Source organism: Pipistrellus hanaki (assembly GCF_964339955.1).
Source record: "Pipistrellus hanaki genome assembly, chromosome: 7".
Taxonomy (NCBI): domain Eukaryota; kingdom Metazoa; phylum Chordata; class Mammalia; order Chiroptera; family Vespertilionidae; genus Pipistrellus; species Pipistrellus hanaki.
This window is the reverse complement of record NC_140509.1, coordinates 61666617-61691869: the sequence shown is the minus strand read 5'-3', so window position 1 is coordinate 61691869 and position 25253 is coordinate 61666617. Positions and strand designations below refer to the sequence as shown.

The 25253-nt window shown below is 36.3% G+C and overlaps 1 protein-coding gene across 6 annotated transcripts in view; it reads left to right on the top strand.

Annotated features, from left to right (window-relative positions):
- UTRN (utrophin) overlaps positions 1-25253 on the top strand; it is a gene marked incomplete at its 3' end in the record, with an annotated part of 411728 nt that overhangs the window by 325077 nt on the left and 61398 nt on the right. For all 6 annotated transcript variants that reach the window (XM_084889907.1, XM_084889908.1, XM_084889909.1 and 3 more), the window contains 5 exons: positions 1040-1308; positions 7204-7350; positions 9724-9802; positions 12614-12674; positions 25093-25154. In XM_084889907.1, coding sequence (XP_084746033.1) covers positions 1040-1308; positions 7204-7350; positions 9724-9802; positions 12614-12674; positions 25093-25154 — 618 coding nt within the window. The remainder of the gene's footprint in view (positions 1-1039; positions 1309-7203; positions 7351-9723; positions 9803-12613; positions 12675-25092; positions 25155-25253) is intronic.

The window sequence follows — 25253 nt, the reverse complement described above, 5'->3', positions numbered from 1 at the left end:
AGAACGTGTATTTATATCTTAAAGTAATTTACAGTTTGACTTGATTGTATGTTTCTGACCTGCTTCCCTGTTTCCAGTGGTCAAAAAGGGAACCTGTCAGACCAGCTGGCTAGGGAAGAAGGCATCCTTGGGTATTAATGCAGTGCGGCCCAGGGGTTAGGCTAGTGATCTATCTAACCTGATTTGAGAGTGTCTGCTTATGTGCATCCAATTCCTCTGCCCTTTTCTTGTCAGCTTCTCATGTCTTTGTTTCTGATCCTGGGCTTTGAACTTGACTTTCGTTTCTGTCATTATCTTTTCCTAGTCTTCTAGACTCTCTGTTTTTTTGGTTTTTTTTGTCCCTGTTTTGTGGCAGAACTTTGCATTATGCCTTCCCTTTCCTGTCTGAAAATCTAACTTTACCTCAGACATTCTGGAAGCCCTCTGGTCTATGAAATGTTTGGGATTGTCCTTGAAATCATACATCTTTCTCCTGAGACGTTGGTTATGTGCCACACTGATCCTGGACTACAGAAAACATCCTGTATTAAAGATGAATGCCAAACAAACTCAGCTAATATACTTATCTTCAGTTACTTTTTGTTGTTGTTGTTGTTGTTTTTTGGAACATGATAAATTAATCTTCTTTTTGCATAGTTTTTCCTCATAACTTAAAGCTATTTCTCTCCTAATTATACTCCCAATTTCTCTGTAGGACAATGAAATGAAAAACTGTATTTGGTTTTTATATAGCATGTGAAATTCATGTGAAAGAAAAATTATTTTTTTACTTAACTTGTGACATTTCAAGGTTTGCAAATATATTAAAATTTAGAAGTTGCCAAAATCACTGGCCCACTTATTCTGTAGCTACTTTCTTCTTTTGAGATGCATAAGGGCATTCTTAGAAGAGGTATAGAGACACTCTTCCTTCCCCTGCTTAGTGTAACTCTGCCTCCCTGTACCTTGGAAGCAACATTTCAAACGATGCTCTTCACACTTGGCTATAAGGAATACAAAGTTGATTAAGCTTCCAAATATATATTTTTTTAAATCACAGAATTGACACCTGAGGAGACAGCCCTAAAGCTTGCCAAAGACATGCGCAAACAGTCTTCAGAAGTTAAAGAGAAATGGGAGAGACTAAATACTGTAACTATTAACTGGCAAAAGCAAGTGGACAAGGCGTTGGAGAAACTCCGAGACCTGCAGGGAGCCATGGATGACCTGGATGCGGACATGAAGGAGGCAGAGGCCGTGAGGAATGGCTGGAAGCCCGTGGGTGACTTACTCATCGACTCGCTGCAGGATCACATTGAAAAAACCATGGTCAGCATCACTGCCTCAGATAAGGGATTTAAAGAGAAGTTTTGTAGCTAAATATGGAACAAGTAAATTGAGCCAAATGTTATAAGGGATTGTCTTTGTTTTGTTTTGTTTATTGTTTAAAGTATTATATACAGTAGTACATATATCTTTTTTTTTTCTCATTGACCTTCCCCCAGCTTCTCCTACTTATAAGGGATTGTTATAAGGTCAGTGCCATTACAGCCTCTGCCAAAATCAGGATATAGAAGATTTTCAGTCACAACAGATGCTTTCCTCTGCCCCTTGTCATCAGAATCCTCCCTCCAAATAGCAACTCTGACTTTTTCCCCCCATAATTTACCTTATTTTTAACAAAATAATTTTTTTATTCAACTGTGCATCCCTAAACATTTGCTTAGTTTTTAAGAAATATTTTAAAGTCCCTTTAATCTCTAATATTCCCCCTCCATCTTTTTGCAATGCAACTGTTAAGGCAGCTGAACTGTTTGTTTTATAGTGTTTCTCACAGCTTGGAATTTGCAGAATGTCATCCACATGGTGTAATCTGGCAGATTCCTCTCTACTTTGTATTTGCTGTAAATTGGCATTGAATTTAATTTTCAATCAAAAGTATCCTGTTTTACTGGTAATTCTTATCTACATATTTTATCACATTGTATATACATGATAGATATACTATATATTGTGGGTATATATTATATATATATATATATTATATATATATAATATCTGTACTATATAATATACTCAACTAAACATTTGAGTATATCAATGAAGGATTCGTTTAGGTATAAATTCTGTTTGTGGTCAGGAATTGCCCAAAGTTACAGTATTAGACCTATCTTTTGGGCCCCCTTTTGATACAGTATTCTAGAACATATTCAGAAATGAAGTTGATGGGATTTAATCAGTTAGAGACACAAATAACAGATTTAAAGTATAGTGTGGTTTGTAATAGCATGCTAAACTATATACTGTCTAGTTAGAAATCAAATCAAAGAATGACCTAGTGACAAATCAGAAGTTGTTAATTGATAATATCTATCATGAATAGGATTTTTATGGCAGAAGACATCCCTCTTTTGTGCACAGATATTGGATAATGCTTTCCCTTTGTTTGTAAACATGTGGCTGAATAGGAAGAGAAGAAAGGTCTAGGTAATTAACTGAATGGTTAGATAAATTAATATATATGGGGGGGGGGGAAATATGGGGATAATATTAATAGTGTTTATGTGCCTAAAACTTTCTCAGCAGTTTACATGGCTACCTCTTTTAATCATAACAGTAATCCCACAAGATAGGTGTTATTTTTATGCCCATTTTTCAAAGGGTGGATTTGAAGATATTGCTCAAGCCTGCATGGCTAGTAAGTGGTAGAGTTTTCGTGATCTGTTTCTTGCTCTTCACTTTCATTGTAGAGACCTCATTCATAATAACATAATTAAACACAATTTTGATCACCTATTTAAATTCAAAGCTTTAAAAGTTACATATTAAAATTTAAACTTAAAACTATTATTACTAAAAAAGTATTGGTTCCTGCCATCTTTCATTTTAAATATACATACCTTTCCAGCCACCCAATGAGTTAAGAGAGTTTCTTCCTACAACTGTTGTATCTTAAAAACCATGTCCATGGGTAGATCTGAGTTTCAAATAACCAAGTGAAAATAAAGCTCCTTTGGAAGTTGCATACTTCTTATATTTCATTTTTTATTAATCCTCACCCAAGAATATTTTTAAAAATAAATTTTAAAGAGACTGGAAGGAAGGGAAGAGACGGAGAGAAAAATATCGATGTGGGAGACATATCAATAGGGTTTTTTTTTTTTTTTTTTTTTTTTCCCTTGACTGGAATCGACCCTGGGAACCTTCAGTCCATGGGCTGATCCTCTAACTACTGAGCCAAACCAGCTGGGGCTACATCTTATATATTAAAAGTGGTTTTATACACTGAAGATCTTCAAGTCAGTGGTCTACAAAAGCATGCTAGTTTGGACTGCATGATGTCTTTTGGTTAGAGCAAGAATTTATCCATTTGAATTTTTAAGTATCCGTGTTTTTTTGTTTGTTTGTTTTTAAATCGAGAGTTTTAAAAAAAATATATTTTATTGATTTTACACAGAGAGGAATTGAGAGGGATAGAGAGTTGGAAATGTCAATGAGAGAGATACATCGACCAGCTGCCTCTTGTACACCCCCTACTGGGGATGTGCCCGCAACCAAGGTACGTGCCCTTGACCGGAATCGAACCTGGGACCTTTCAGTCCGCAGACCGACGCTCTATCCATTGAGCCAAACCGGTTTCGGCTGTAAGTATCCATTTTTAATATAGAATGATTAGTGTTGGATGACAATAAAAAGTTGTATCAGGTTATTAAAGGCCAAAAAGATTTGGAGTTGTTAATCCGATTTGATTAGAGAAATTATCCAGCGCTGCATCCAAATCCTTTTGTTCAAATCTCTGCTTACGTGGAAAGCTAGGAAAGTTACAATTAATATTAAAAGAAAGGAATAAACGGTGGATTAATATATTTTTACATCTCACTAGGGAAAAAATAAAATAAAAACCCAAGTCTTACAGTGGGGCATTTTACATGTGTTCTCACATATACCCCAAATTCCTTCGAAGCTACAGGCAGATGAAAACAAGTACTGATTATTGCTAAATGTTATTCAATTTGCCAAAGCAAGTGGGAAACTAAATCTTTGGGGTAATCAAATACTTTTAGCTCCTTAAAATTACCTTGTCTTTCTTGTTTGCATAATGCACACCTGATTGGAGACCAGTCTGGGATTCACATCTGTCAACAGGCTGCCAGGCAGGGCCTTTAATACTAGCAGATGTTTCTGTTTTTACGGCCAGAAGACCACATAGATTTTTATTCTCCTATAGGAAAGTGCAGCCAGAACATGATAAATTGCTTCTTTATAACAGAACACATGGCAGAGCTGAGATCATTTTAAAACTTGCTTTATTTCTAGCCCCTTAATTTGGAAGCTTCCACAAACTGAACTATATACTTCCTTAAGAGATTTCTTATTGCCATAAAACACCTGACCACCTCAACAGAAACAAAACCTACAGACCTTGTTTGTCATAGGTCTTTTCATGTTTTTTACCTGTGGCTTGTAAGAGAAAAACACTGTTTTATCATTTTGGAAGATTTTAAAATCTGTGGTAATGTTAGAATCTAATTTTAAAAGTTTTATTTTCTGAAAGGCATCTTTTTGAAGGTCCTTTAAAATGTTATAAATCAGAATGTTTTCTAGCATTTTATTTTTAACCTTTAATATCTATATGTTGGTGTTTTACAGAGATATTGATTTTAAAAGCAGATTAAGCCGAAACCGGTTTGGCTCAGTGGTAGAGTGTCGGTCTGAGGACTGAAAGGTCCCGGGTTCGATTCCGGTCAAGGGCATGTACCTCGGTTGCGGGCACGTCCCCGGTGGGGGGTGTGCAGGAGGCAACTGGTCGATGTTTCTCTCTCATCGACGTTTCTGGCTCTCTATCTCTCTCCCTTCGTCTCTGTAAAAAATCAATAAAATATATTTAAATATATATAAAAGCAGATTAAAATTCTCTAGTCCTCTAAGAAGAGAATATTGTGTAATATTAAAATCACAACTGAAGAAAGCTTGAAGGGTTTGAGTTCTGTAGGTACTCTGAAAATGAATCTGAGGGAAACCAGGTTTCTTCCAAGTCCAGGCTGAAAAATTCTCTTTCCCCAACCTAACTCCCACTTCTCTCTGTCCCGTGGGTCTGTTTCAGTGATTAATTCCTTAGGCCTATGTTGTTAACAAAATCCCTTTGTTACCATATAACTGCTTTCCTCGCTGGGCTGTACCAGTATGTGTGTGCATTGTCTGACATCAGCCATGGAGAAACGCTGTCACAACTCTTGGTTCTTTCTTTTTCCGTTTTGCAGCAGTTCACATATCTTCGTGGGCTTGCCGCCTTCTACTGATTTTGAAATGTTGAGTCCTGGCGATGTCTCTTACCTTTGCAGGTTCATTGTTTCAAATGTATGGGCTGCTCCCTCCACCATCTGTACTTTTCACTCAGACTCTGGCCCCAGATCTGTTCCTGCTGAGTCCCCACCTTAGCTTCTTTATGTGGCTTTTGGGCATGTTCAAAATTTTGAAACACTGAAGCATATTCTTTGATTTGTGTAGAATTAATTTCTTTAAAAAAACAGTTATATTCTTAATATTATTCTGATGTTTATCAATCATAATGATTATTTTTAACTTGTGTGCATTATATAAGAAAGAGTTCTGTAGGGTAACTAGAAAAATTTTGGAGAAGAGAAGGAAGGAGGGATGTAGTTTAAAGGGACTTTCTTTTTATACTCATAAGGAGGAAGCCAAATTAATACTTGTAGTGTTTTAATAAAATGTTATAGTCCCCAAAGCACTTTAATATATATTACTTCATTCAACTTAGAGTGATGAAAGAGGAGAAGAAAAGGCATATGTCTAGTCTCTTAAGAGTGGGGATTAGAACCTGAGGGCTGATGCCAGTAGGATGTTCACAACACCTAATACCCCTAAGTTAAATTTAGTAAATGATTAACTGCAATCTTACGATGTACCAAAACAATAAAAGTACACAGTTCTATTTTTAGAACCCATTCTGTTCCCAACCCTTTATTGGCTTAATCGTGCTTAAAAAATAATAGTTGGGGTCTGTGTCAATAGAGAGGAAGTCTGCCCCTCTTGTATTACAAACCTTGTGCTGAATTTTGCCAGGTGCCTATCTTAAGAAGCTTCCATTCTACGGGGGGAGAAGGGACTGGGGAAGCATTAGGAATATGGATGCTTATACTTTTATGTACTAAGCTCTGATGACGAAAGATATTTAAAATGCATAACAACTGGATGGTATGGCACCAAACAATCAGAGTGGCCTCCATTATAAAACCCAGTTTGTGGTTCAGACAGGTGCTAGTTGAATGTCTTGGCTGGGTTGAAAAGGCAGAGAGAATCCTGGGAAATCCCTGGGAGAGACCTGAAGGAAATCTTTTCAGATATGGTGTGCATGTGAGCACTTGAGTGGAGTCTTAAAGGATCTAGGGAGATAGTTGGAAAGGGAGAACTTGAGCATAGAGGCAGGTAAAATTATGTGAAGAATGGAAAAAAGGTAGGGTTTCTATTGTTCTGCTTGGTCATAGGACAGATGACTGTCATGGCCCTATGTATTATTTTTTTCTTTCTTTCTCTCTCACATACCCTCCTCATCCCAACCCATACCACCTCCGTACTGTGCCCGAGGTGGCATTTGTCGGTTCTAAGCTTCATTTCCCTCTTTTCCTGTAGACTCCACTCTTCCTACCTCACATCTAATCTCAATGATCACAAATGTTTTTGAAAGAGACAACCTTACCTCTCCTGTACATATAGGCATCAGTTTTGTGGTTAAGGAAGATGGTTTTACTGGCCACTTTCAAACTTAATTTTCAGTGAAAACTTGTTAAAATCAAGTTGCATCGGTTGAAAAAAATATTAAGGTAGCCATCTGAAGAAAGAAAAGAGAAGGAAATATGGGAGAAATTTAAAGATAAAATCAAGACTAGAAATTAGTAGATTATAGTGGCAGATATTTTCTAGACTAAATCATGAAAATTTATCATGAAAAATTTGAAGGAAATACATAATCACTTTAATATGTTGGCATTATAATCTTTCTGATCACGTCGTGTCTCAGTTTGTCTGTGATATAAAGGCAGACTCTTTCGCTGGTGGTCTTGATTGCTGAAGACCAGATTTGAATTGTCTATTAAACAACAGTCATTGACTTCTCAGCTGATCTTGCCATTGGAAAGTTCAAAATACATACCACCTTCCGTTATATTCTTTTCTGATGTCCTCCTTATTGTCCTTTTCTTCCAGGCATTTAGAGAAGAAATTGCACCAATCAACCTAAAAGTTAAAACAGTGAATGATTTATCGAGTCAGCTGTCTCCACTTGACCTGCACCCATCTGTGAAGATGTCTCGCCAGCTAGATGACCTTAATATGCGATGGAAACTTTTGCAGGTATCATCAGCTTATTCCTCTTCATAATTCAGACTTAGACCTTGGTGGACCTTTAAACCATACCTCACTAGTCTGCCACACGCCATCATTTTTTATTTTATTTTATTGGTGTGTTTGATAATGGATTCATAGCATGTGACCTCAGTCATCTTTCAGTATCTTGAACTCAAAAGCCTCATTTATTTATGAGTATAAGTTTTAATGTAATTTTTTGGTGTACTGTTCATATGATATTTGTAGGAAATTGCAAAAGGTCAAATAAATCACAGTAATTGAAACATATGGTAGGTCACAGAAACATTTTCCCCATAATGGCTTATAAAGGAGTCATTTTTCTTAATTTAATCATGTATTTTTTGCTTCTTTTGAAAAGTTAAGAAAGTCTCCATCTTTCTTACTGCAACTGCTTGTTCTTTAGGTGTCTTGCTCAATTTTTGCAGCCAGCACCTTGATACTATTGTGGTGTTTAAAGTTAGCTCAGAGATCTTAGCTGCCTCAATGCAGTTATTTTAATGACTCTATATATTCTATATATTATTTGCTTGTCCCAGATTTAACCCAGAAGAACTAACCCAAACCTGAAAGAACCCTCTCTATTACTGGGTACCAGCATTTGCCAGTCACTGCCCTTTGAACCATTCTTGTGGAGCTTTGACACATTCAGGGGCCAGTTCTCAAGACTCATAATAATTTTTTTTTTTTAATTAGCAGAATCATTTGAGTGGGAGATTGAAAAAAATGATTTTTACTAATTTCTCTATTTTCTGGTCCTAAATTGTGATATTTAATATACAAGTGTACTGTTGAGGTGGCACACAGAAACGTTTGAAGGCATAATGGGTTTCCTGAATTAACTCAAACATTGAAACACATAATGGGTTTATGTTTTCTTCCTGAAATTGAAGTGGTACGAAATGAGTTGTATGGTATTAGACAGTCCTTTTTGTCTTTGAAAGAGTATTAATAATCTGGGATTAGTAAGGCAGGATACTAAACTCAATGCAAATGTGCTTTTCTAATAAGTAGAAGACAGAAATGTTTGACTAATACTCCTTTTTTCTTCTTTTTCATTTCTCTAATGCATCATTTTAATGTAGGTATTCCTGTGGTTCATCTTGATTTCCTTCTCATTCTGCTTCTGTTATCACCATCGGAAAAGATTAGAAGTCAGGGAATATGCTCAAAACAGGATATGTGTTCTGCCTTCTTTATTTCTGAGCCTGGTGGCTGCTAGAACTCAGATGCTAGTTGCTGGTTGAATAAGAGGGGGAAATCTATGCTGCCAGACAACACTGTTAAATTTCAGAAGTAACATCTTGTTTTCTCCTCCTAAATGTAAAGTGTATCATAGGAATACTTTTTAGCCTTAACAAAAAAAAGTACTGGCTCTTGCAACTTAAATAGCCAATCATGAGAAACTAAAACTGCCCAGTGAGCCAGAGATACACATATTTCATTTAAAGACAGCTGAAAATAAGGTTGGCAGACTAAATGGAACAGCTTACCAGCACTACAGAAGCAAAGACCAGGAAAAGAGACATGGAAATGTCAGTAACAAATGTGTGCATTTGTTATTGATTGGCAATAGTTTCTTTGCGTTTTCATAATGTAGAGAGTTAACCATATAATCTGTGTAAACGAATGCACAGATAAACAATTTGTTGGTGCATGAATACCCCCAAATCAAGAGGATTGGACACAAACTTGGAGGAAAATAAGATATTCCACAATCATCTGTTTTATCTGTCTGTCTATCTATCCATCATCTATCTGTCTATCTATCAATCATCTATCATCTAATTCAGCCATATTTCTGTTTTTCTATCTGTGTTATCCCTTGGAATATTTTAGATCTTCATTTGCTCCCCATAGCACTTTTTGTCACCTTTCTTACAAAAGAGAGATGAATAGCCACTGACTTTGTGGCCACATCTTCTCTTAAGATGTTTTTGACCTTCACGGCTCTCAAGGCAATGTAGAGTGACAGCAAAGGCATAGATCCTGGCACCTGATGAGTTGGTTATGAATATTAGCACGATGCATGCTAACTTTATGTCATGGGCACTTCTGTATGTCTCAATGTCTTCAGCTGTGAGTTGGTGATCATGATAAATAATGCCAATTATGTTGATTACGAGGATAAAAGAGTTCATTCCTATAAATTGCTTAGAAGAGTGCCTGGAACTATTTGCTGTCACTTGTTACCAAAAAGAGTCTGCTTTCATCCCAGCACTTTGATTTTAGAGATGGAGGAGGAATCTGTACAAGCAGTCATATCATGGGCAGTAACAGCCTTTATAATAATGCTTAAATCAGGAACATTATTAAAGTTATTGCTTTGAAATCAAATTATTTTTGGGGTGTGATATGCAGGTTTCTGTGGACGATCGCCTTAAGCAGCTTCAAGAAGCCCATAGAGATTTTGGACCATCTTCTCAGCATTTTCTCTCCAGTAAGTACTGATAAACTTGACTGAAATTCATGAAATGAATGAATCAGCATGCATTTTCAGCATGCAAGAAGCCATATTCTTTGCTATAAATATGTTTACTTATATGAGATAAATATGTTATTTATTGGTTCTTATTTGTAATAACCTGATAACAATTGGTAAATCTTTGAAGTGTATCCGAGGTAACTTGTCTTTAGCTGTGGCATTCCACTGAACCATCATCCTATATAATAAAAGGCTAATATGCTAATTGACTGAATGGCAGAACGACTGGTGGTCGGTATGATGCACACTGACCACCAAGAAACAGATGCTCAATGCAGGAGCTGCCTCCTGATGGTCAGTGCATTCCCACAGGGGGAGCACCACTCAGCCAGAAGCCAGGCTCAGAGCTGGTAAGCACAGCAGCTGTGACGGAAGCCTCTCCTGCCTCCATGGCAGTGCTAAGGATGTCTGACAGCCAGCATTTGGACTTTCCCTGAGGGCTCCTGGAGTGCCAGAGGGCGCAGACTGGGTTGAGGGCGCCCCCTCCCACTACTAGTCTATTATAACTACCATATCATATTATCATTGTTGTCACATGCAAAGGTTATGAACTTTTTCACAATAAAGCAATACTTTTTGTATTTTAAGATTTTAAATTAATTTTTCTCTTTCAAAAGCACTATTAGTTTAAAATGCACCTGTGCCTTTCAAAGTAAAACTTCATTCCCCATAAATCTTTAAATGAGAAGATTTTGAGTTGTTTGGCTCACTGCAATTTTGAGTTGTTAGGCTCATCTTATATCGGTCATCTTTGAGTGATCTATAGCACCTCCTGGAAGATAATGTCTACTGGCATGGCAGGATGCATTTCTAAAGTTTGGATACCATCAATGTTGATGAGTTAAATAAGTTTGCAATCTACTCATTTGGTATGAATTACTTCCGATTTCTTAAACTTAATTTTATAGAATATAAAGCTATGTGCTAAGACCAAATTAAAGAGAATTTAACAAGGAACTGAGACTCTATTTACACTTCTGTTATAAGGATTAGTCATCAATTAGTACTGATGAAACTTTTTACTTAGTAACTATTCTTTCATAATAAAAATCAAAGTCATATTTCTTAGGAAATAAAACATTGTAAACATTGTGAATCTCAAGTGCATTGCCTTCTTTTGTCTAGCATTGACAGTCTAAGGAGGTCAGAATTATTCAAATTAAAACAATTATGAAAATGAATTGAGAAGTGTATACACAATCCCAATTAATAAATTTAACAATTGTTATCCCTGCTGCTTGGAATTTTTGGCTTTATTATATGTCTTGGACATTAGCCCTGGTTATAAAAGGGAGCCTGTTTAGTTAGGCATGGAATAGAAACCGACCTATTAGCCTGGTGCCAACACTGAAATGAGGTTGGCTCTAATGAGAAGTTTAATATGCCTTATTTCACATTTTCAACCCTTTTTTAAGACTTTTGAGGACATAATTAGAGAAGGGAGTCCTCCCATCTTATAAAGAGTAGAAGAATTGTTGAATAGAAAGATTGCCGAACTAGTGGTCAAAAGTCCTGAGATCAAGTTAGAGCTCAGCCATTTACTTAAGCAAGTTATTTAATCTCTTGAATGTTTAGTTCCTCATTTATCAAATGGAGCTTTATTTTTTTAAAAAATATATTTCATTGATTTCTTACAGAGAGGAAGAGAGAGGGACAGAGAGCCAGAAACATCGATGAGAGAGAATCATTGACCAGCTGCCTCTCGCACACCCCCCACTGGGGATGTGCCCGCAACCAAGGTACATGCCCTTGACCGGAATCGAACCCGGGACCCTTCAGTCCGCAGGCCGAGGTTCCATCCACTGAGCCAAACCGGTTTCGGCTATCAAATGGAGCTTTAATATCTATCTTATCAACAGATATATTCACAAACGTGTTACAGAGTTGAGAATGCTATGTATTTTTGAGATAGTAATATGACATGAAATTCAGAAAAGAATATTGGTTAAAACTAGTTGTATGAGAGTCTGATGATAGTTACAAAGTTTTATTTTTTAAATTTATTAGTTCGTTTAGCAAAATTTCTCTAGATTCACATGTACAATTCTTAAATAAGCCTTAAAATAATTGGTTTACTGTGGGAATAATATAAGGAGTAACTGGAATTGAAAAAAAAAAAAAAAGTACCTCAGTGAAAAGTCTCGCAAAGTCTGCATCATAGTGTGTCAAGTATAAAAATGTAGGAAACTACATTTTCTGTGCATTTAAAATGCAAATACATATTTGGGGTTCTTCTATTAATTGCCTTGGTTTTTTTTTTTTTTTTTTTTACAACATTTTGCCTATGTTTATTTTAATTTTTCTTTTAAAAAATTCATATATTTGGGTTTGTTTAAATGCCAGTTGTTCTTAATAGTTATTCCTGTGACTATAAAATAAAGCAAAGAATGTTACTAGTGATTTGGAAATTTCAGTGTTGAGGAATTTAGTTTATAATCCATACATATAATGTTTCCAAAGAGTACTAAGTTTTACACTGTGTTGACTATGAACAATAAAACTTGATTTTGAAAAGTAATTTTATCAACAAGTTCAATTACTTCGAGGTGGCATTAGAAATTGGACCTATGTTGTTCTTTTATTGCTTCAAATGAATTTTTAAAGTGACTGTTTTTGGCCTTGGAGATTTTATAATTATAGGAATCCAGCTGGCAAACCAGAGCATTTTTCATTGAATTTCCTGTAAAACGTGTTCAGTTGCTTTGCATTAAGGCATAAGGCTGTGGGGTTAGCAGTGTTTCCAATAACCTCCCTTTGTTTCCTCAGCTTCAGTCCAGCTGCCATGGCAAAGATCCATTTCCGATAATAAAGTGCCCTATTACATCAAGTAAGTTGATTTTAAGTCTCCTTTACAAACCAAGAAAATAAAGTCATGTTGACTTTTGTAGGCTTTTTTTCCTACAACTTTTTTAAAAAGTGAAACTTAGTTCTATTATTGTATATCTATATATTTATAGAGATAATATGTATTTTATATTTGAACAAAATTAGTTTGAAAATCAGAGTAACAATTGTAATTTACTAAGTTAAGGCTATAACTGTGTTTAGTTAATATTTTTTGAGCAGGTATTAAAATATTTGGGGGAAATGACAGAATTTCTATAATATTTTTGACATTATGATGCTGCTCAAACTGTGCTGATTCTAAATCATCTTTTATTTGCCCCAGAAAAATACATTTCAAAAGTTCTTGTGTTCTTCTCATTGTAATCCACCAAAAGGAACATCATTGTTTTAATCATGAAAAATGTCAGTATTTGCAAGTTTTTGTTTGATTTATAGAAATTAGCTGCAATATTGGTCTAGGTTTATCATCCTTCATTCATTTTTGTTGTCTACTTGGCAGTTTCTCCTTTTTAAGTTCTAAGTTTCTCCTTAATGTCTAACAGTAATAAATTTTGTATTATTATACTTACACAGGGTCTGCTTAGAGTTTTATCCTTGGGTTAGTTTATATGTTGTCATAGGACAGAATAATAAAATACAACTTCTGCAATCCCTTGAGGTATGAATTGGCAAAGTTAATGATTTATAACGTGATAAGGTGATGAAGAGTCATTGTTGACTATTTCATGTGGAAGGTGAATGGCATCATAATTGTGTGGGGGAAATTATGAGTTATTCCAACAGGAGACAGATCTGTCTCAGATTAGATTTGTGACCTCAAGCAAGACAGTGACGGTCTCTGAGCCAAGTTTTCTCTATATCCTTTCTAACACAGCATGTGGTATCTCCAGAATCCATGCCAACACTAATAATCTACTCTTCCAGAAGCCCTCTTCCTCAAAAATTTATGTGTGAAGTCACTGTTTTTGGAAGAGTATTTCCTTATCAAGCTTTTACTGTGTTTGAGATGCAGTCTCAGGGTAAAAAAGATAAATAACTTTGCAGTAACATATAATAGGTATAATCAGCAATATGTGTTACATTGTCTTAAGGGAATTTAATACTTTTATAGTGTACTGAGTTGTATGAAGTGCCAAATTTATGCAAACATGAATGGGAAGAAATCAGTGGCTGAGCACATTGATGTATCTATTGAGCTAAAATGTGATAGTCTGTTGATTATTTACATATTTTTATTTTAAATTTTAAAATATTAGATAATTTTAATTTATTGGATGAATATTGATTTGAATACCACAGGTTAGGCAAAAATCTGATGTGCCAGTATAGGCATAATAATGGCCTCACAAAATGACACACACCCTGGATGTAACTACACTAGGTTACATGAAGATGGAGGCAGGGCACATGGGCCAGGGAATACAGGAGCTGGAAAAGGCAAGGGAATGTGATTCTCTCGTAGGACTTCCAGAGAGAAACACAGACTAGGCAATCTTGATTTCAGCCCATGGAGATATTAGTATTGTGACAATTTGTCCCAGCAGCAATAAAAAAACTAATACATGTACTGTACAAAATCTAGACGTCCATGCAAATGAATTGAAATTAACTGACCGAATTAATCTAGAAGCCTGTGTCATCTTGATCTTTTATAATATGTACATTGGATCTAGTAAAGCAGAATTTCATTTATTTACTAGAGAAAGACAATATTAAGTCTCATGCTTGATTGTATACTATAGTGGTTATCTATTTGACTTGGCACTTTAAAAATCCATTATTAAATTTAGCACTATAATTGGAAGGGGTTTCTGTATGTTCAGGTTGGTATATGTGACTAAGAATTACATTGTCTAAGTCAGAATTTCACCAATTCAGAATTTTTATAGCTTTGGTAGGATCTAGCAGGATCATATCTTCACTTAGACTATGTGTGCTTTATGGGGAAGACCAGTAGAGTAAAAACTAGTTTATCTAGCATGTCATTGGCTGAAGCATAATACAATGATGGCTGGTTTTGTTAACGATGACCTGTAACTTTGTAGAATCCTAAACTATTTCGACATCATTAGTGAAAGATTGGATTTTCTGAAATGTGTATAGTTTTAGAGTTAATTGTCTTTTATGGTTTTCAAAATATTTAGGAATCTGTCTATGTATATAGAATGAATTGTCTTATTTATTTATTTTTTTAAATATATTTTATTGATTTTGTACAGAGAGGAAGGGAGAGAGATAGAGAGCTAGAAACATCGACGAGAGAGAGTCATTGATCAGCTGCCTCCTGCACATCCCCTACTGGGGATATGCCCACAACCAAGGTACATGCCCCTGACCAGAATTGAACCTGGGTCCCTTCAGTCCCCAAGCCGACGCTCTATCCATTGAGCCAAACAGGTTTCAGCGAATTGTCTTATTTTTAGAAAGATTGTTCAACCAGATTCTTGCATTACGTGCTCTATTGTGTAAATTACCAGTTTATTTCCTCATAAAGAGGGAACATCAATCTCGACGTAGTGAGCATTATATGAGCCAACATTTCCAGATGAAGAATTGTTATGAAAACAAATTTAATTCCCAAACAAATTAATAAGCAAGTAAATGATGAATGAGAAGGCTTTTAATATATACCTTCCCTTGCATGGCTGCACAACTAAGTAGAAGAAAATTTGAAAAACAAATTTAGCATAAATTTTATGCAATTAGGATTTCCTGGAGCATATTAGAAAGCATTAATTTGACCAAAAAGAAAATAATATTCAGGTCGAATTGCTAGATATTTTCAGTATTTAGGTATGCTGTTTTACATACTCTCATGTCAGAATATACCAAGAAAGTTGAAAGGAAAATGGGAAAGACAAATTATTTTTTATTTCACATTTTAGTGTTAATAGATTAGTTAAAACATACTTTGATGGCTTCCAAATACATTTCTTTCTTTCTAGGTAGTTCTTTATTAATACTGCAAGGTGTATTGCATTGGTTCTGGGACTAATTTGTTTCTAGAAAATGAAAGATAGGAGTAGATATAATATAAACCTTCTATGTTAATATATTAAGTTGAAATGCATAACTTTAACTTATATTTGCTGCCTCTAAGGTAGACTTTCCAAAACTGATCTGGTTATGTTTCTTTTTTATAGTATAGTGCAGTGGCAGTTAATTGTCTTCAGTTTAGGAAACTTTGAAATGCCTCTGACTGCTTTCACAATATACAAAAATCTACCAGAAAAAAACAGATACTTCTTTGTGAATTGTTAGTCATGTGTTTTGCAAAGTTGTTCATTTCTTCAACTAAAAGTCAACATCCAGGGCCTTTTGGGTACAAAGGGAATGGTGAATAAAAGCTTTGGGTTGAACTTTCCTAATATGTCATATTAATCATGTAAAACTCATTGCTTCTCATTTTATTCCAGAATAAATATAATAAGTATAATAAAAGTCCTGGTGAATGATAATAGCTATCATTGTAATAAATTGTTTTCGGATATCTATTTGCCAGTTGCCATGCTAGTCCTGGGCATGGATTATCTCTTCTAATCCTCACGGTGGCCCAGTGAAGTGTAAGTACTGTCGTGGCGCCCTCTTCCAGGCCAGGCTGAGACAGAGGGCAGGCACACATAACCTGGGTGAGATCACACAGCCAGTAAGTCGAAGAGTTTGCATTCAAACCCAGGGACTGACTCCAGCTCCTGAATTCCTGACCACTGTTGTCTCCATTCCTAACATTATTAAGGCAGAGAATAGAAATTTTTATAGTCACATGGGAAATGTAGTAGAATGAAGTATTATATTTCTGAAGGAGCAGTCAGGTGAGGAAAATATGAGTAAACATTCCTTTTTCTGCACCACAGACTGGCTAACATTTATTAGGCACTACTGTGTGCCAGCATTAAACACCGAGCTGTCCAAGGACAAGGTCCATGTTACTCCCGTACACCACACTGCCTTTTCTGTAGACTTTCTAGAGGCTAATTTCTGTCAGCTAGTGTATGTTTAAAGAAATTTTACCCTGTGGCCTGGACAAAGGTCCTTTTCTGTTGGTGGGAAGGTGTCATTCTCCACAATCTGGCTTGTCAGATCTTGACAGTTCTGAGTTGGGGAGACAATCTATAGCCCTTCATTCACCTTTCCTCATTGTCATGGTCAGGAAATTTCTACCCTTCTCAGTGAAGCTGGCTCATAGCTCCCCTGGGGCTTCAAGAGACTGTACACTGGCCCAGCCTGTGGGTAAACCGTACTGTTTCATGGGTGTCATTAGGAAACAGGTGTTCCTTTCTTCACCTATGGTGCCTTCTCTGAATCTCACTTGGTGGCTTTTCCATGAGCCTTCATCTTGGCACCAGCGATTACCTGGCTCCCAGCACAGGCTTCATGCTCACATCTTCACTGACCTATGGCTCTGTTTTCCCCACTAGAATCTGAAATGCAAACTTTAGTTCTTTATGGAATCCTAACTGCAATCCCACATGCAGTTTGGACATGAACAACTTCATAATCTCTGGTTATATAGATAATACATATCACACTCTCCAAAACTGATGATTCTTAGTATTACAGGGGCACTAACCAGAATGAACAATCTGTACTTACAAGTATAAATGCCAAGCATTCTCTGACTTATTCCAACTTTCCCTGTGAGCAGGTATAAAGCAAGATTCTCTTCAATTTATTACATCTCCTTTGTGTTTTCTTTCTCTGTTAGTGTGTCCATTATGGATAACCCTGCAATATTCTTTTAGACACTCTTCTCGCCTGCCACGGACACTCTACTACCCTAATCCATCAATTGCTGAAAAAAAATTAAGTTTATAATTATAAATGAAATGAAAACTGTTGTTTTTTTTTATATACAATGGTGCTATTCATTTGCATAAACCACATATACTAGTCTGAGTGTATATGTGCAGTCTGAAGAAAATAAGTAATGCTTATGTCTTTAGAGGTATCCTGGACTCCACTTAGATGATGTAGGGAAACAGTTCTTCTCTAAATAGGAGCAAAGAAAAGAGACAGCAATGGGATACCCAAATAATAACAGGAAGGTCAAAGCTAACAAAGATATAGATACAAGAGTAACAAAAATAGAACTGAACAGAAAGCATTTTATCTTTAAAGATTGCAGATAGCTCAATAAATCCATAAAAGTATAATTAACAATGCAAGATGCATGCAGTTCTCCTCTCTTTCCCTCCTTTGTCAAGTTGAGAAAAGGCATCCTTTCCATTCCTGATTTTTAACTGCAGCTCTGGGGACACACTGAGTCACTTCCCTAAAATGGAGCTTTAATGACAAATAAATGAAAGAAGAGTGTAAGAGACGTACTGGACAGTCTATAATTTTCCAAGAAATGGTCTGTGACCCTATCTTTATTGAAAATAAATATTTAATACTCACTGGGCCAACTCTGCTGATGAGGAGGTAGGAAGGAAATTGCTTTATGAGAGAACGTAAGCACCTTGGGATCACTAAACCTCCAGGGCTTGGAGCAGCCTCTGACCAAGGAGCATACCCTGGCTAACTGGAAAAGCACGCGCAGACAACCTGCCCTGCAGCAGCCAGAAACGGGCAACTTCCAGTGCATTTGCCGGTGTCCTGGTTTATGAAAATAATTCAGGTGAGATTGACACTATCTTAGAAAGATATTGAGCATTTCGACTTAAGAAGATACTAGCTTGTCACATATCTATATACTGCGAGGGCCAGAGTTGTTATTACTATGATGACTGCATTCCATTGCTTTATAATAGCACCATCAGCCTTACTGAACAGTTTGATTTTTAGGATCAGGGATGCAGTTAGTGATTGTCTACCATAAGGTATAGAAAGGATTGCTGTGGAGCCATGAAGGGCGGAAGTGATATCCGTACTTCATTTGGTAAAGATTACATTTTTAAAGTAGTCTTTAAAATTAACAAAAGTAGTAATGATAAAATAAATTGTGAAATAAATAGAATATCTTTTCTGTACTGATTATAAAATGAAATGATACAGTAAAAGTCATACACAAAAAATAGAATTAATTTATCCTTTAAAATATATGTAAAAGAGCTAAAGTAGTAAAATTAAAAAACAACAACAACACTAAATGATATAAACTATCTTTAAAAATAAACAACTAAAAAGAATACAGTGGGAACATAATCCTGAGATCACACCCCACCCCTTCCCACTCCCCCGCCCTGGCAGGGCATAGAGGTCTCCCAGGGCCAGAGCCTCCACAGACCTGCAGCAGAGTTGACAGTGTTGATTGATGGTCTGATTCTCCTAAGCTTGAGGGCCACAGGAGACAGGCATAGTGTTGGGTGGGAGGTGTGGCTCCTTATGAGTTCTGGGCCCAAGCAGAGATACTACCAGGTAGAGGCTCCCTGGTGTTTATGGACTGTGTGCATGTTTATTCTTCCAGACCACCTTTCGGGGCCCGCAAAGCAAGTATCACCTCTCCCTCAGGCACATCCATTCCTGTCATTGATTCTACTCTTTGAACGTAAACACAAACAAGCCTTGCCTCATTGTCTTGTAACAAATGTTGTATCCATCATGCCTGGACTATTGATGTTGTATTTTGAGGTGAGCTGTTGCCTCTATTTTACATGCTGGCCCTGCTGCTGAGTGAAATTATTTTAAGCTCAGTTTAAAATCAAATCCAACAGATTTGGAGTTATCCACTGTTTACAATCTAGTGTCTTCATTGTTATAATAAACTAATGGCAGTGTTTAAGGAAGACTATATGCTTTTGCACTCTCTATTATCAAGTAGGAACATATATCTTATTTGGATTTTGAACAGAAAGGTGTGTGTTTTTTCTCATGTTGGCTTTAAAACTTTGTTTTTCTTTGAATTTATACTTCCGTTTCCAAACGTATAACCTTAGATTTCTTGCCTGTCAAAGCCTAGAGTACTGTTTGTGGAAGTTCATGAAGTTGCATACAACCAGAGGAACATAAAAATTTACTCCCCACACAGCTTCCTATCTACTGCCCTAATCCCCTCCCTAGGGCCCCGTGCAGGCACACACATAAACACAGACACACAGAGGAGTGATCAACATTACTGATGGAATACGCTATATTTTTCATATATTCTGGTCTCTAGTGAAACAAAGTTCTAGGGGATTATGAATTCCAAAATGAAAATATCACCCCTTAAATCTTTAAGAAGATACACCTCAGATAAATTCCATCACATCAAATTGCGAAAATTTATTTTCACTCTTTACAACTGATTACAAATTTGATTAAATGGAAGCCCATGCTTGATTGCTATATATATAACTTTTGAAGCATCTGTGAACAGGGTGTTGGCAGAGCCTGAGTTTTGCCTGTGTGCCTGTGTCAACTTTATTTTCTGCAGGTTGTGTTGTTTTCATAGATTTTACTTAAGGAGACTAATGTCTCCTCCTTATTTATCCTCACCCTGTGGATAGAGCGTCTAATGAAATGAAGACAGAGAAGCAACCATTCCATTCAGCAACATAAAGTTCACTGATAATTTTGATAGATGAGTTTGGATGGAGGAGTGAATTTGGCAACCAAGTAAAAGTGGACTGAATAGTTGGACAGCATAAGGATGTGTGTAATGAATTGAGTTTTTGGTTTGTTTTTGTTATTTTGAACTGAGAATTTTGTCTGTAAAGAAGAGGAAAAGGGTAATTGCTAGCAGGAAATAGAGATTCCAGGTAGGGGTAAGTGTGTGTGTGAGTGAGTGTGTGTACACGTGTGTGCACATAAGTGTCTCAAATGTTGGATCCTTAAATATTTATATACTGAGAGTATTGTTATTGAGAAAGGGGTTGATAGTGCAGTGTAGGAGTTTCTAAGAAATCTTTGGGATGAATTGGCCTTTTATAAGAGGAGAGACAATTTCTCAGTTACAGGAGAGAACACAGTCTGGCATATGGAGGGTTTATTGACTTGGGGGTGGGAAGATGAAGGAATTTTAATCTGGTGGGTTTTTTTTGTTTTTCAATAAAGCACAAGATTAATTTAAATGGTGCTTAGAGAGATAAGCTAAGGTTTGGGAAAAAAGAAGGCAGTGGGAAATTGTTGTCTTGAGTTCTGGGAAAGCTAGTTGATTAGGCAATGTAGTGCAGTTGCCAGCAGTTGGACATTTGAGATTTGAGTAAAATATTTAGAGTAAAGTCAGTCTGTGTGTTGAGTGATTTTCTCCAGCTGTATTCATGCACAGCTGGTCATGTCCAGAGAAGGTGAGTAATTAAATTGATCCATGCTTGGAGTTTGCCAGGAAAGAGAGAGAAGCCAGGAAGATGAGGTTGTTTGTAATGATTATAATGATGGACTCAAATTTAGACAGATTCATCAGAAATATTTAAAACCTCAATCATGCAAGTATACTTCTATATTAAGATCTGAAGCTTATGATCCATCTATCTGGGTTCAAATCCCATTTCTACTACTTGCTAATTATGTGACCTCGAACACGTTATCTAAGTAAAAATGGGCATAATATTGGCTCTTAATTTCATATAATTATTATGCAAATTAAATTTACACATTGAAAGAGGTTAGCACAACGGTTTTCAATCTTTTTCATCTCATGGCACACATACCGTAAATTACTAAAATCCTGCGGCACACTAAAAAAAAAAAATTTTTTTTCTAATCTGACAAAAAATAATGGCGTAGTTTTAATTCTGGAGTACTGCTGTTGTATTGGCTATTGTCATTTTTTAATTTGACAGTCTAAGGGGGAAAAAATCAGTGCTCCTGACTAAATTGTCAGGTACTGCATGTTTAAAAACTTTTGTGACATGCCAGTTGAAAATCACCAGTTAAAAGATTACCCGGTACAAATTGAGCACTGAACTATTATGCTATTACTATAATTAACACTACACATTCTGACCCAGTGTGTGTTATCTTTCACGAGGCACAACAAAGAAGAAACATTTCTCTTGCTAAAATTGTCTTATCACAGTGCAATGCCCATAGTTCTTTTTCCCACATTTGCATTTTTAATGAACTCACCTTTATTGCTTTTCTTTTATATACCTTTGAAATTGTGATTGGAATCGAATGATAAGTGACAAAACTCACAAAATCCAGTTTCAAGTATAAATTTGGGTAGATAAGTAACAAGTAAGTGTGTTTGGCTAAGTGTCAATTTTGGGGCGAGCAGGGTGCCTTTTCATCATCTTTTATGGATCCCTGGAAACAATAAGGACCACCATAGTGACAAGTGATTTGAAAGCAACTTCCGGAAAGCAGTCTTTGGCCTACAAATCAGTACATTATTAATCTATCAAAATTGTATGTGTTTTGCTGTTAGCTCCTTGTCTCATATATTGGAGAATTTTATGAAACAACATTTTTTGTGTTCTATTCATTGGTGTATAATCTGTATTTTACTTTGTTGACTTATCAGCCTAGTTACTGTCACAGATTCTCATTACTGTTGCTTCATATGATTTTGGCTTTAGCTGCTAATTGCTGCTTTGTTAGACTTTGAATTTTTTGTTTTATTCTTGGACAGATTTCTGTGTCCATTCTTTCTTAAAAAAAGGATTTTTATAATCAAATTACAACTTCATTTTACACTTTATCAAGGTGTATAATATTAAGTCCCAATCCTCTTTCCTATTCCAGGTTGGGCAGAAGCTAATCTTTTGTATTTTGGGGGAAAAGGGGGAAATGCAACTTTTTCTGATTTGGTTACCTACTCTGGCAGCATTTTGGCTCAATGAGCTAAGCAATCTGCAGCTGTTCAAATACTTTGAGCTTTTGTGTGGATTGTGGATTTTGCTTTAAAACCCTCCCTCCCCCATTTAAAAAAGAAAAAAAAGAAGAAGAAGAAAGGAAAGAAAGAAAATCCAAAAGCCAACTGCATCTACTACTGTTTTTTTGTAACTGTTGTTGGGTAAGCTGCGGTTATACGTTTGTAACCAGAGGCTGTGTTTATTTTCACTGTTGGCAGTTCTGCCTAATGAATCAACTGGTATTGAATTCACAAAGGGGGATGCCTTTTCCCTCCCTCCATCTGTTTGCCAAACGTGTGTGCTCCCTCAGCAACTACTACTGCTTTCACAGAAAAGAGCTGTTGGCAAGCCTTGTTCCCACTGAAGTCTCAGGCCTCTGTCTGGGTGCATGGAGAGATGTTTTCCTCTCACGGTTCCATAGGGGTTTGGGCCAAAACACCATACTTGTGACTCTAGAGAAAGCGTAATTATGTCTGTTGTTTAAGTATAAAGTTTGGCTCTGCATTACTCATAGCCTTGTTGGTTCATGAGCTTTGGTTTGTTCAGGATGGCTTGTCTGTCTCTGGACAGTAGCGTTGCCATGGGGATTGAATTAATCAAAAGTAAGAGATAAGTGATCAAGCGAATACTGGTAGGCTGATTTAAGACTGGGAGGCTATGATGAAATTATTGGAATTACACTATATTTTCAGCAAATTTTTCTTTAATTCTTATTGATGTTAGGGAAGCAGTTTTATTAGAAAATTTGAAGGTGTTTTTCTTTATTTTTTTATTTTTAGGTTCTCACTTTCAGTCATGCATTTAGCAGCTTTTTAGATTGGTGCTTCTCAGACTTAAATGTGCATATGAATTATATGGGATTCTATTAAGAGGTGATTCTGATTCAGTAGGAGCAATATCTATAGTGAACGTATTCCTGGGCTGTACTATCTATCACTAGTAAGAATGTTAGATGAAACAATTTCAGTATTTTCTTCGAGGTCTTTGGAGCAATTCAGATAGTATATGGGTAGAATGGTTTTGTTGGTATTTGGTAGCAGCTCATGAAGTGGGAATGCGTATTTGCCTCTGTATTAGCATTAAGAACCAGGTATAGGAGCCAGGCAACTTTCTAACTCTTCCTGAGACAGATCTTCACATGGTAGGTATGTTATTTTGTTTGAGATTTTGGAAATTCTAGGATATTTTACCTACTCCTTTTCAAAACTAATATTTTTCAAAGCAAATTATGAGTTATTTGGAGATTCTGTTACCTGTGGGTACATGACAGTGATTACATCCTCTTCCCAGTGACATGCCCGACCTCTTGATATATTACATAGGTTTAAAAATAATGTCTCTTAAATGCAATTGTATGAATATTTTAATACCTTTCTCTTGTGCACAGTGCCATTTCACCTAGCTTACTAAACAGTTTTATAAGAACGGAGTGTCATTCAAGAAGTCTTTTGAGTACTATAAAATGTTATTACTCTATTCTGACCCAGATAGGGACAGGTAGCTATTTTTTAATATAAGGCCATTTTCCCATTGAAGTTGAGAGCTGACCAGCTCACATACACACTCAAAATGAAGGAACCTATGTTGATCTGCTTTACCATCTCATTCCCCAAAGACTTCCAATTCTTTGAGTTAGTTTTGGAAATTATAGAAACAGAGAAAATATAAACCTTGCTTTGAAAGTGACAAATAAGGATCATGAGAAAAAAATGTTTAATATCTATAATTTTAAAACCCCAACATTGGTTGAAAGGTTTAAGTCGATGGTGGGCAGGCAGGCTAAATAGCAATCATAGTGAATAAAAATATTTTTTGAATTGATTTAAAGAAAAGGTGATGGGAAATGGGGATATCCAAAGGGAAGGGCTACACAGCACTGAGCCAAAGGGTATTGGGTTCATGATGGCAACAAAAATATGCTTGGGACAGTGAGACAAGGAAGGACATCTAAGAAACAACAGGGCTACCAAACTTCCTGTCCCAGAGGGGATTTATAGCAGCCTCATGTCCCAGGAGTGGCTCTGAGAAGACCTCTGTTGAACCTCAGAGGTCTTTAGCTTAAAATAATTCTTACCCCAAGGCTAAGGTTCTGAGTGGCTCCCCACAGAGGAAAAGAGAAAATATGCACAGAGGAAGGAGAGACTTGGGCTGAAGAAGAGGTGGGCTCAGTAGATTGTGAGGTGATGTTATTCAGGGGGAAACTCTTCATTTGCCTGTTCTTCAGGAAATTTGATTAGGGCTTCAAAAGTTTAGTGACTTTGCACAGCCCTGCTGCTCTTAGAGGCTTTGTTCTGAAGAAGAATCTACATCTGCCTAACAGCAGTAGAACTACCCTGAAGACTCTATTGACCTGGTGGCATCAAACCTGAGGCCCCAGGATCCACGACAGTCACACTTTACGTCTAAGTTTTAATTTTTAGTTGTAATTCTTTTTGAAATAGATAAAACAAAAAAAACAAAACAAAACAAAACAAAAATTTCAGCTATATTGTCACAGTACAGTTGCTCAAATAAAAATGTATTATTGTTGTTCAAATATTAAATAATTGGGCAGCAGGTTTCTGAGTGATCCATCCTGGGGATATTTTAAAAATTTGAATAAAAATTCTGTTTGTGTACTTTCAGTGGGACATATATTACTTATCTGTCCTTTTATTTACATTTATTACATTTTTTTCCCAGCCATCAAACACGGACAACCTGTTGGGATCATCCTAAAATGACCGAACTCTTTCAATCCCTTGGTGAGTATTGTTTCATTTAATGGTGAAGAACTAAGTGAAACTGAAAAGGGCATATTCTTGGATGAAAGCTAATCACCAGCTTTTTTTACATGGCATGTT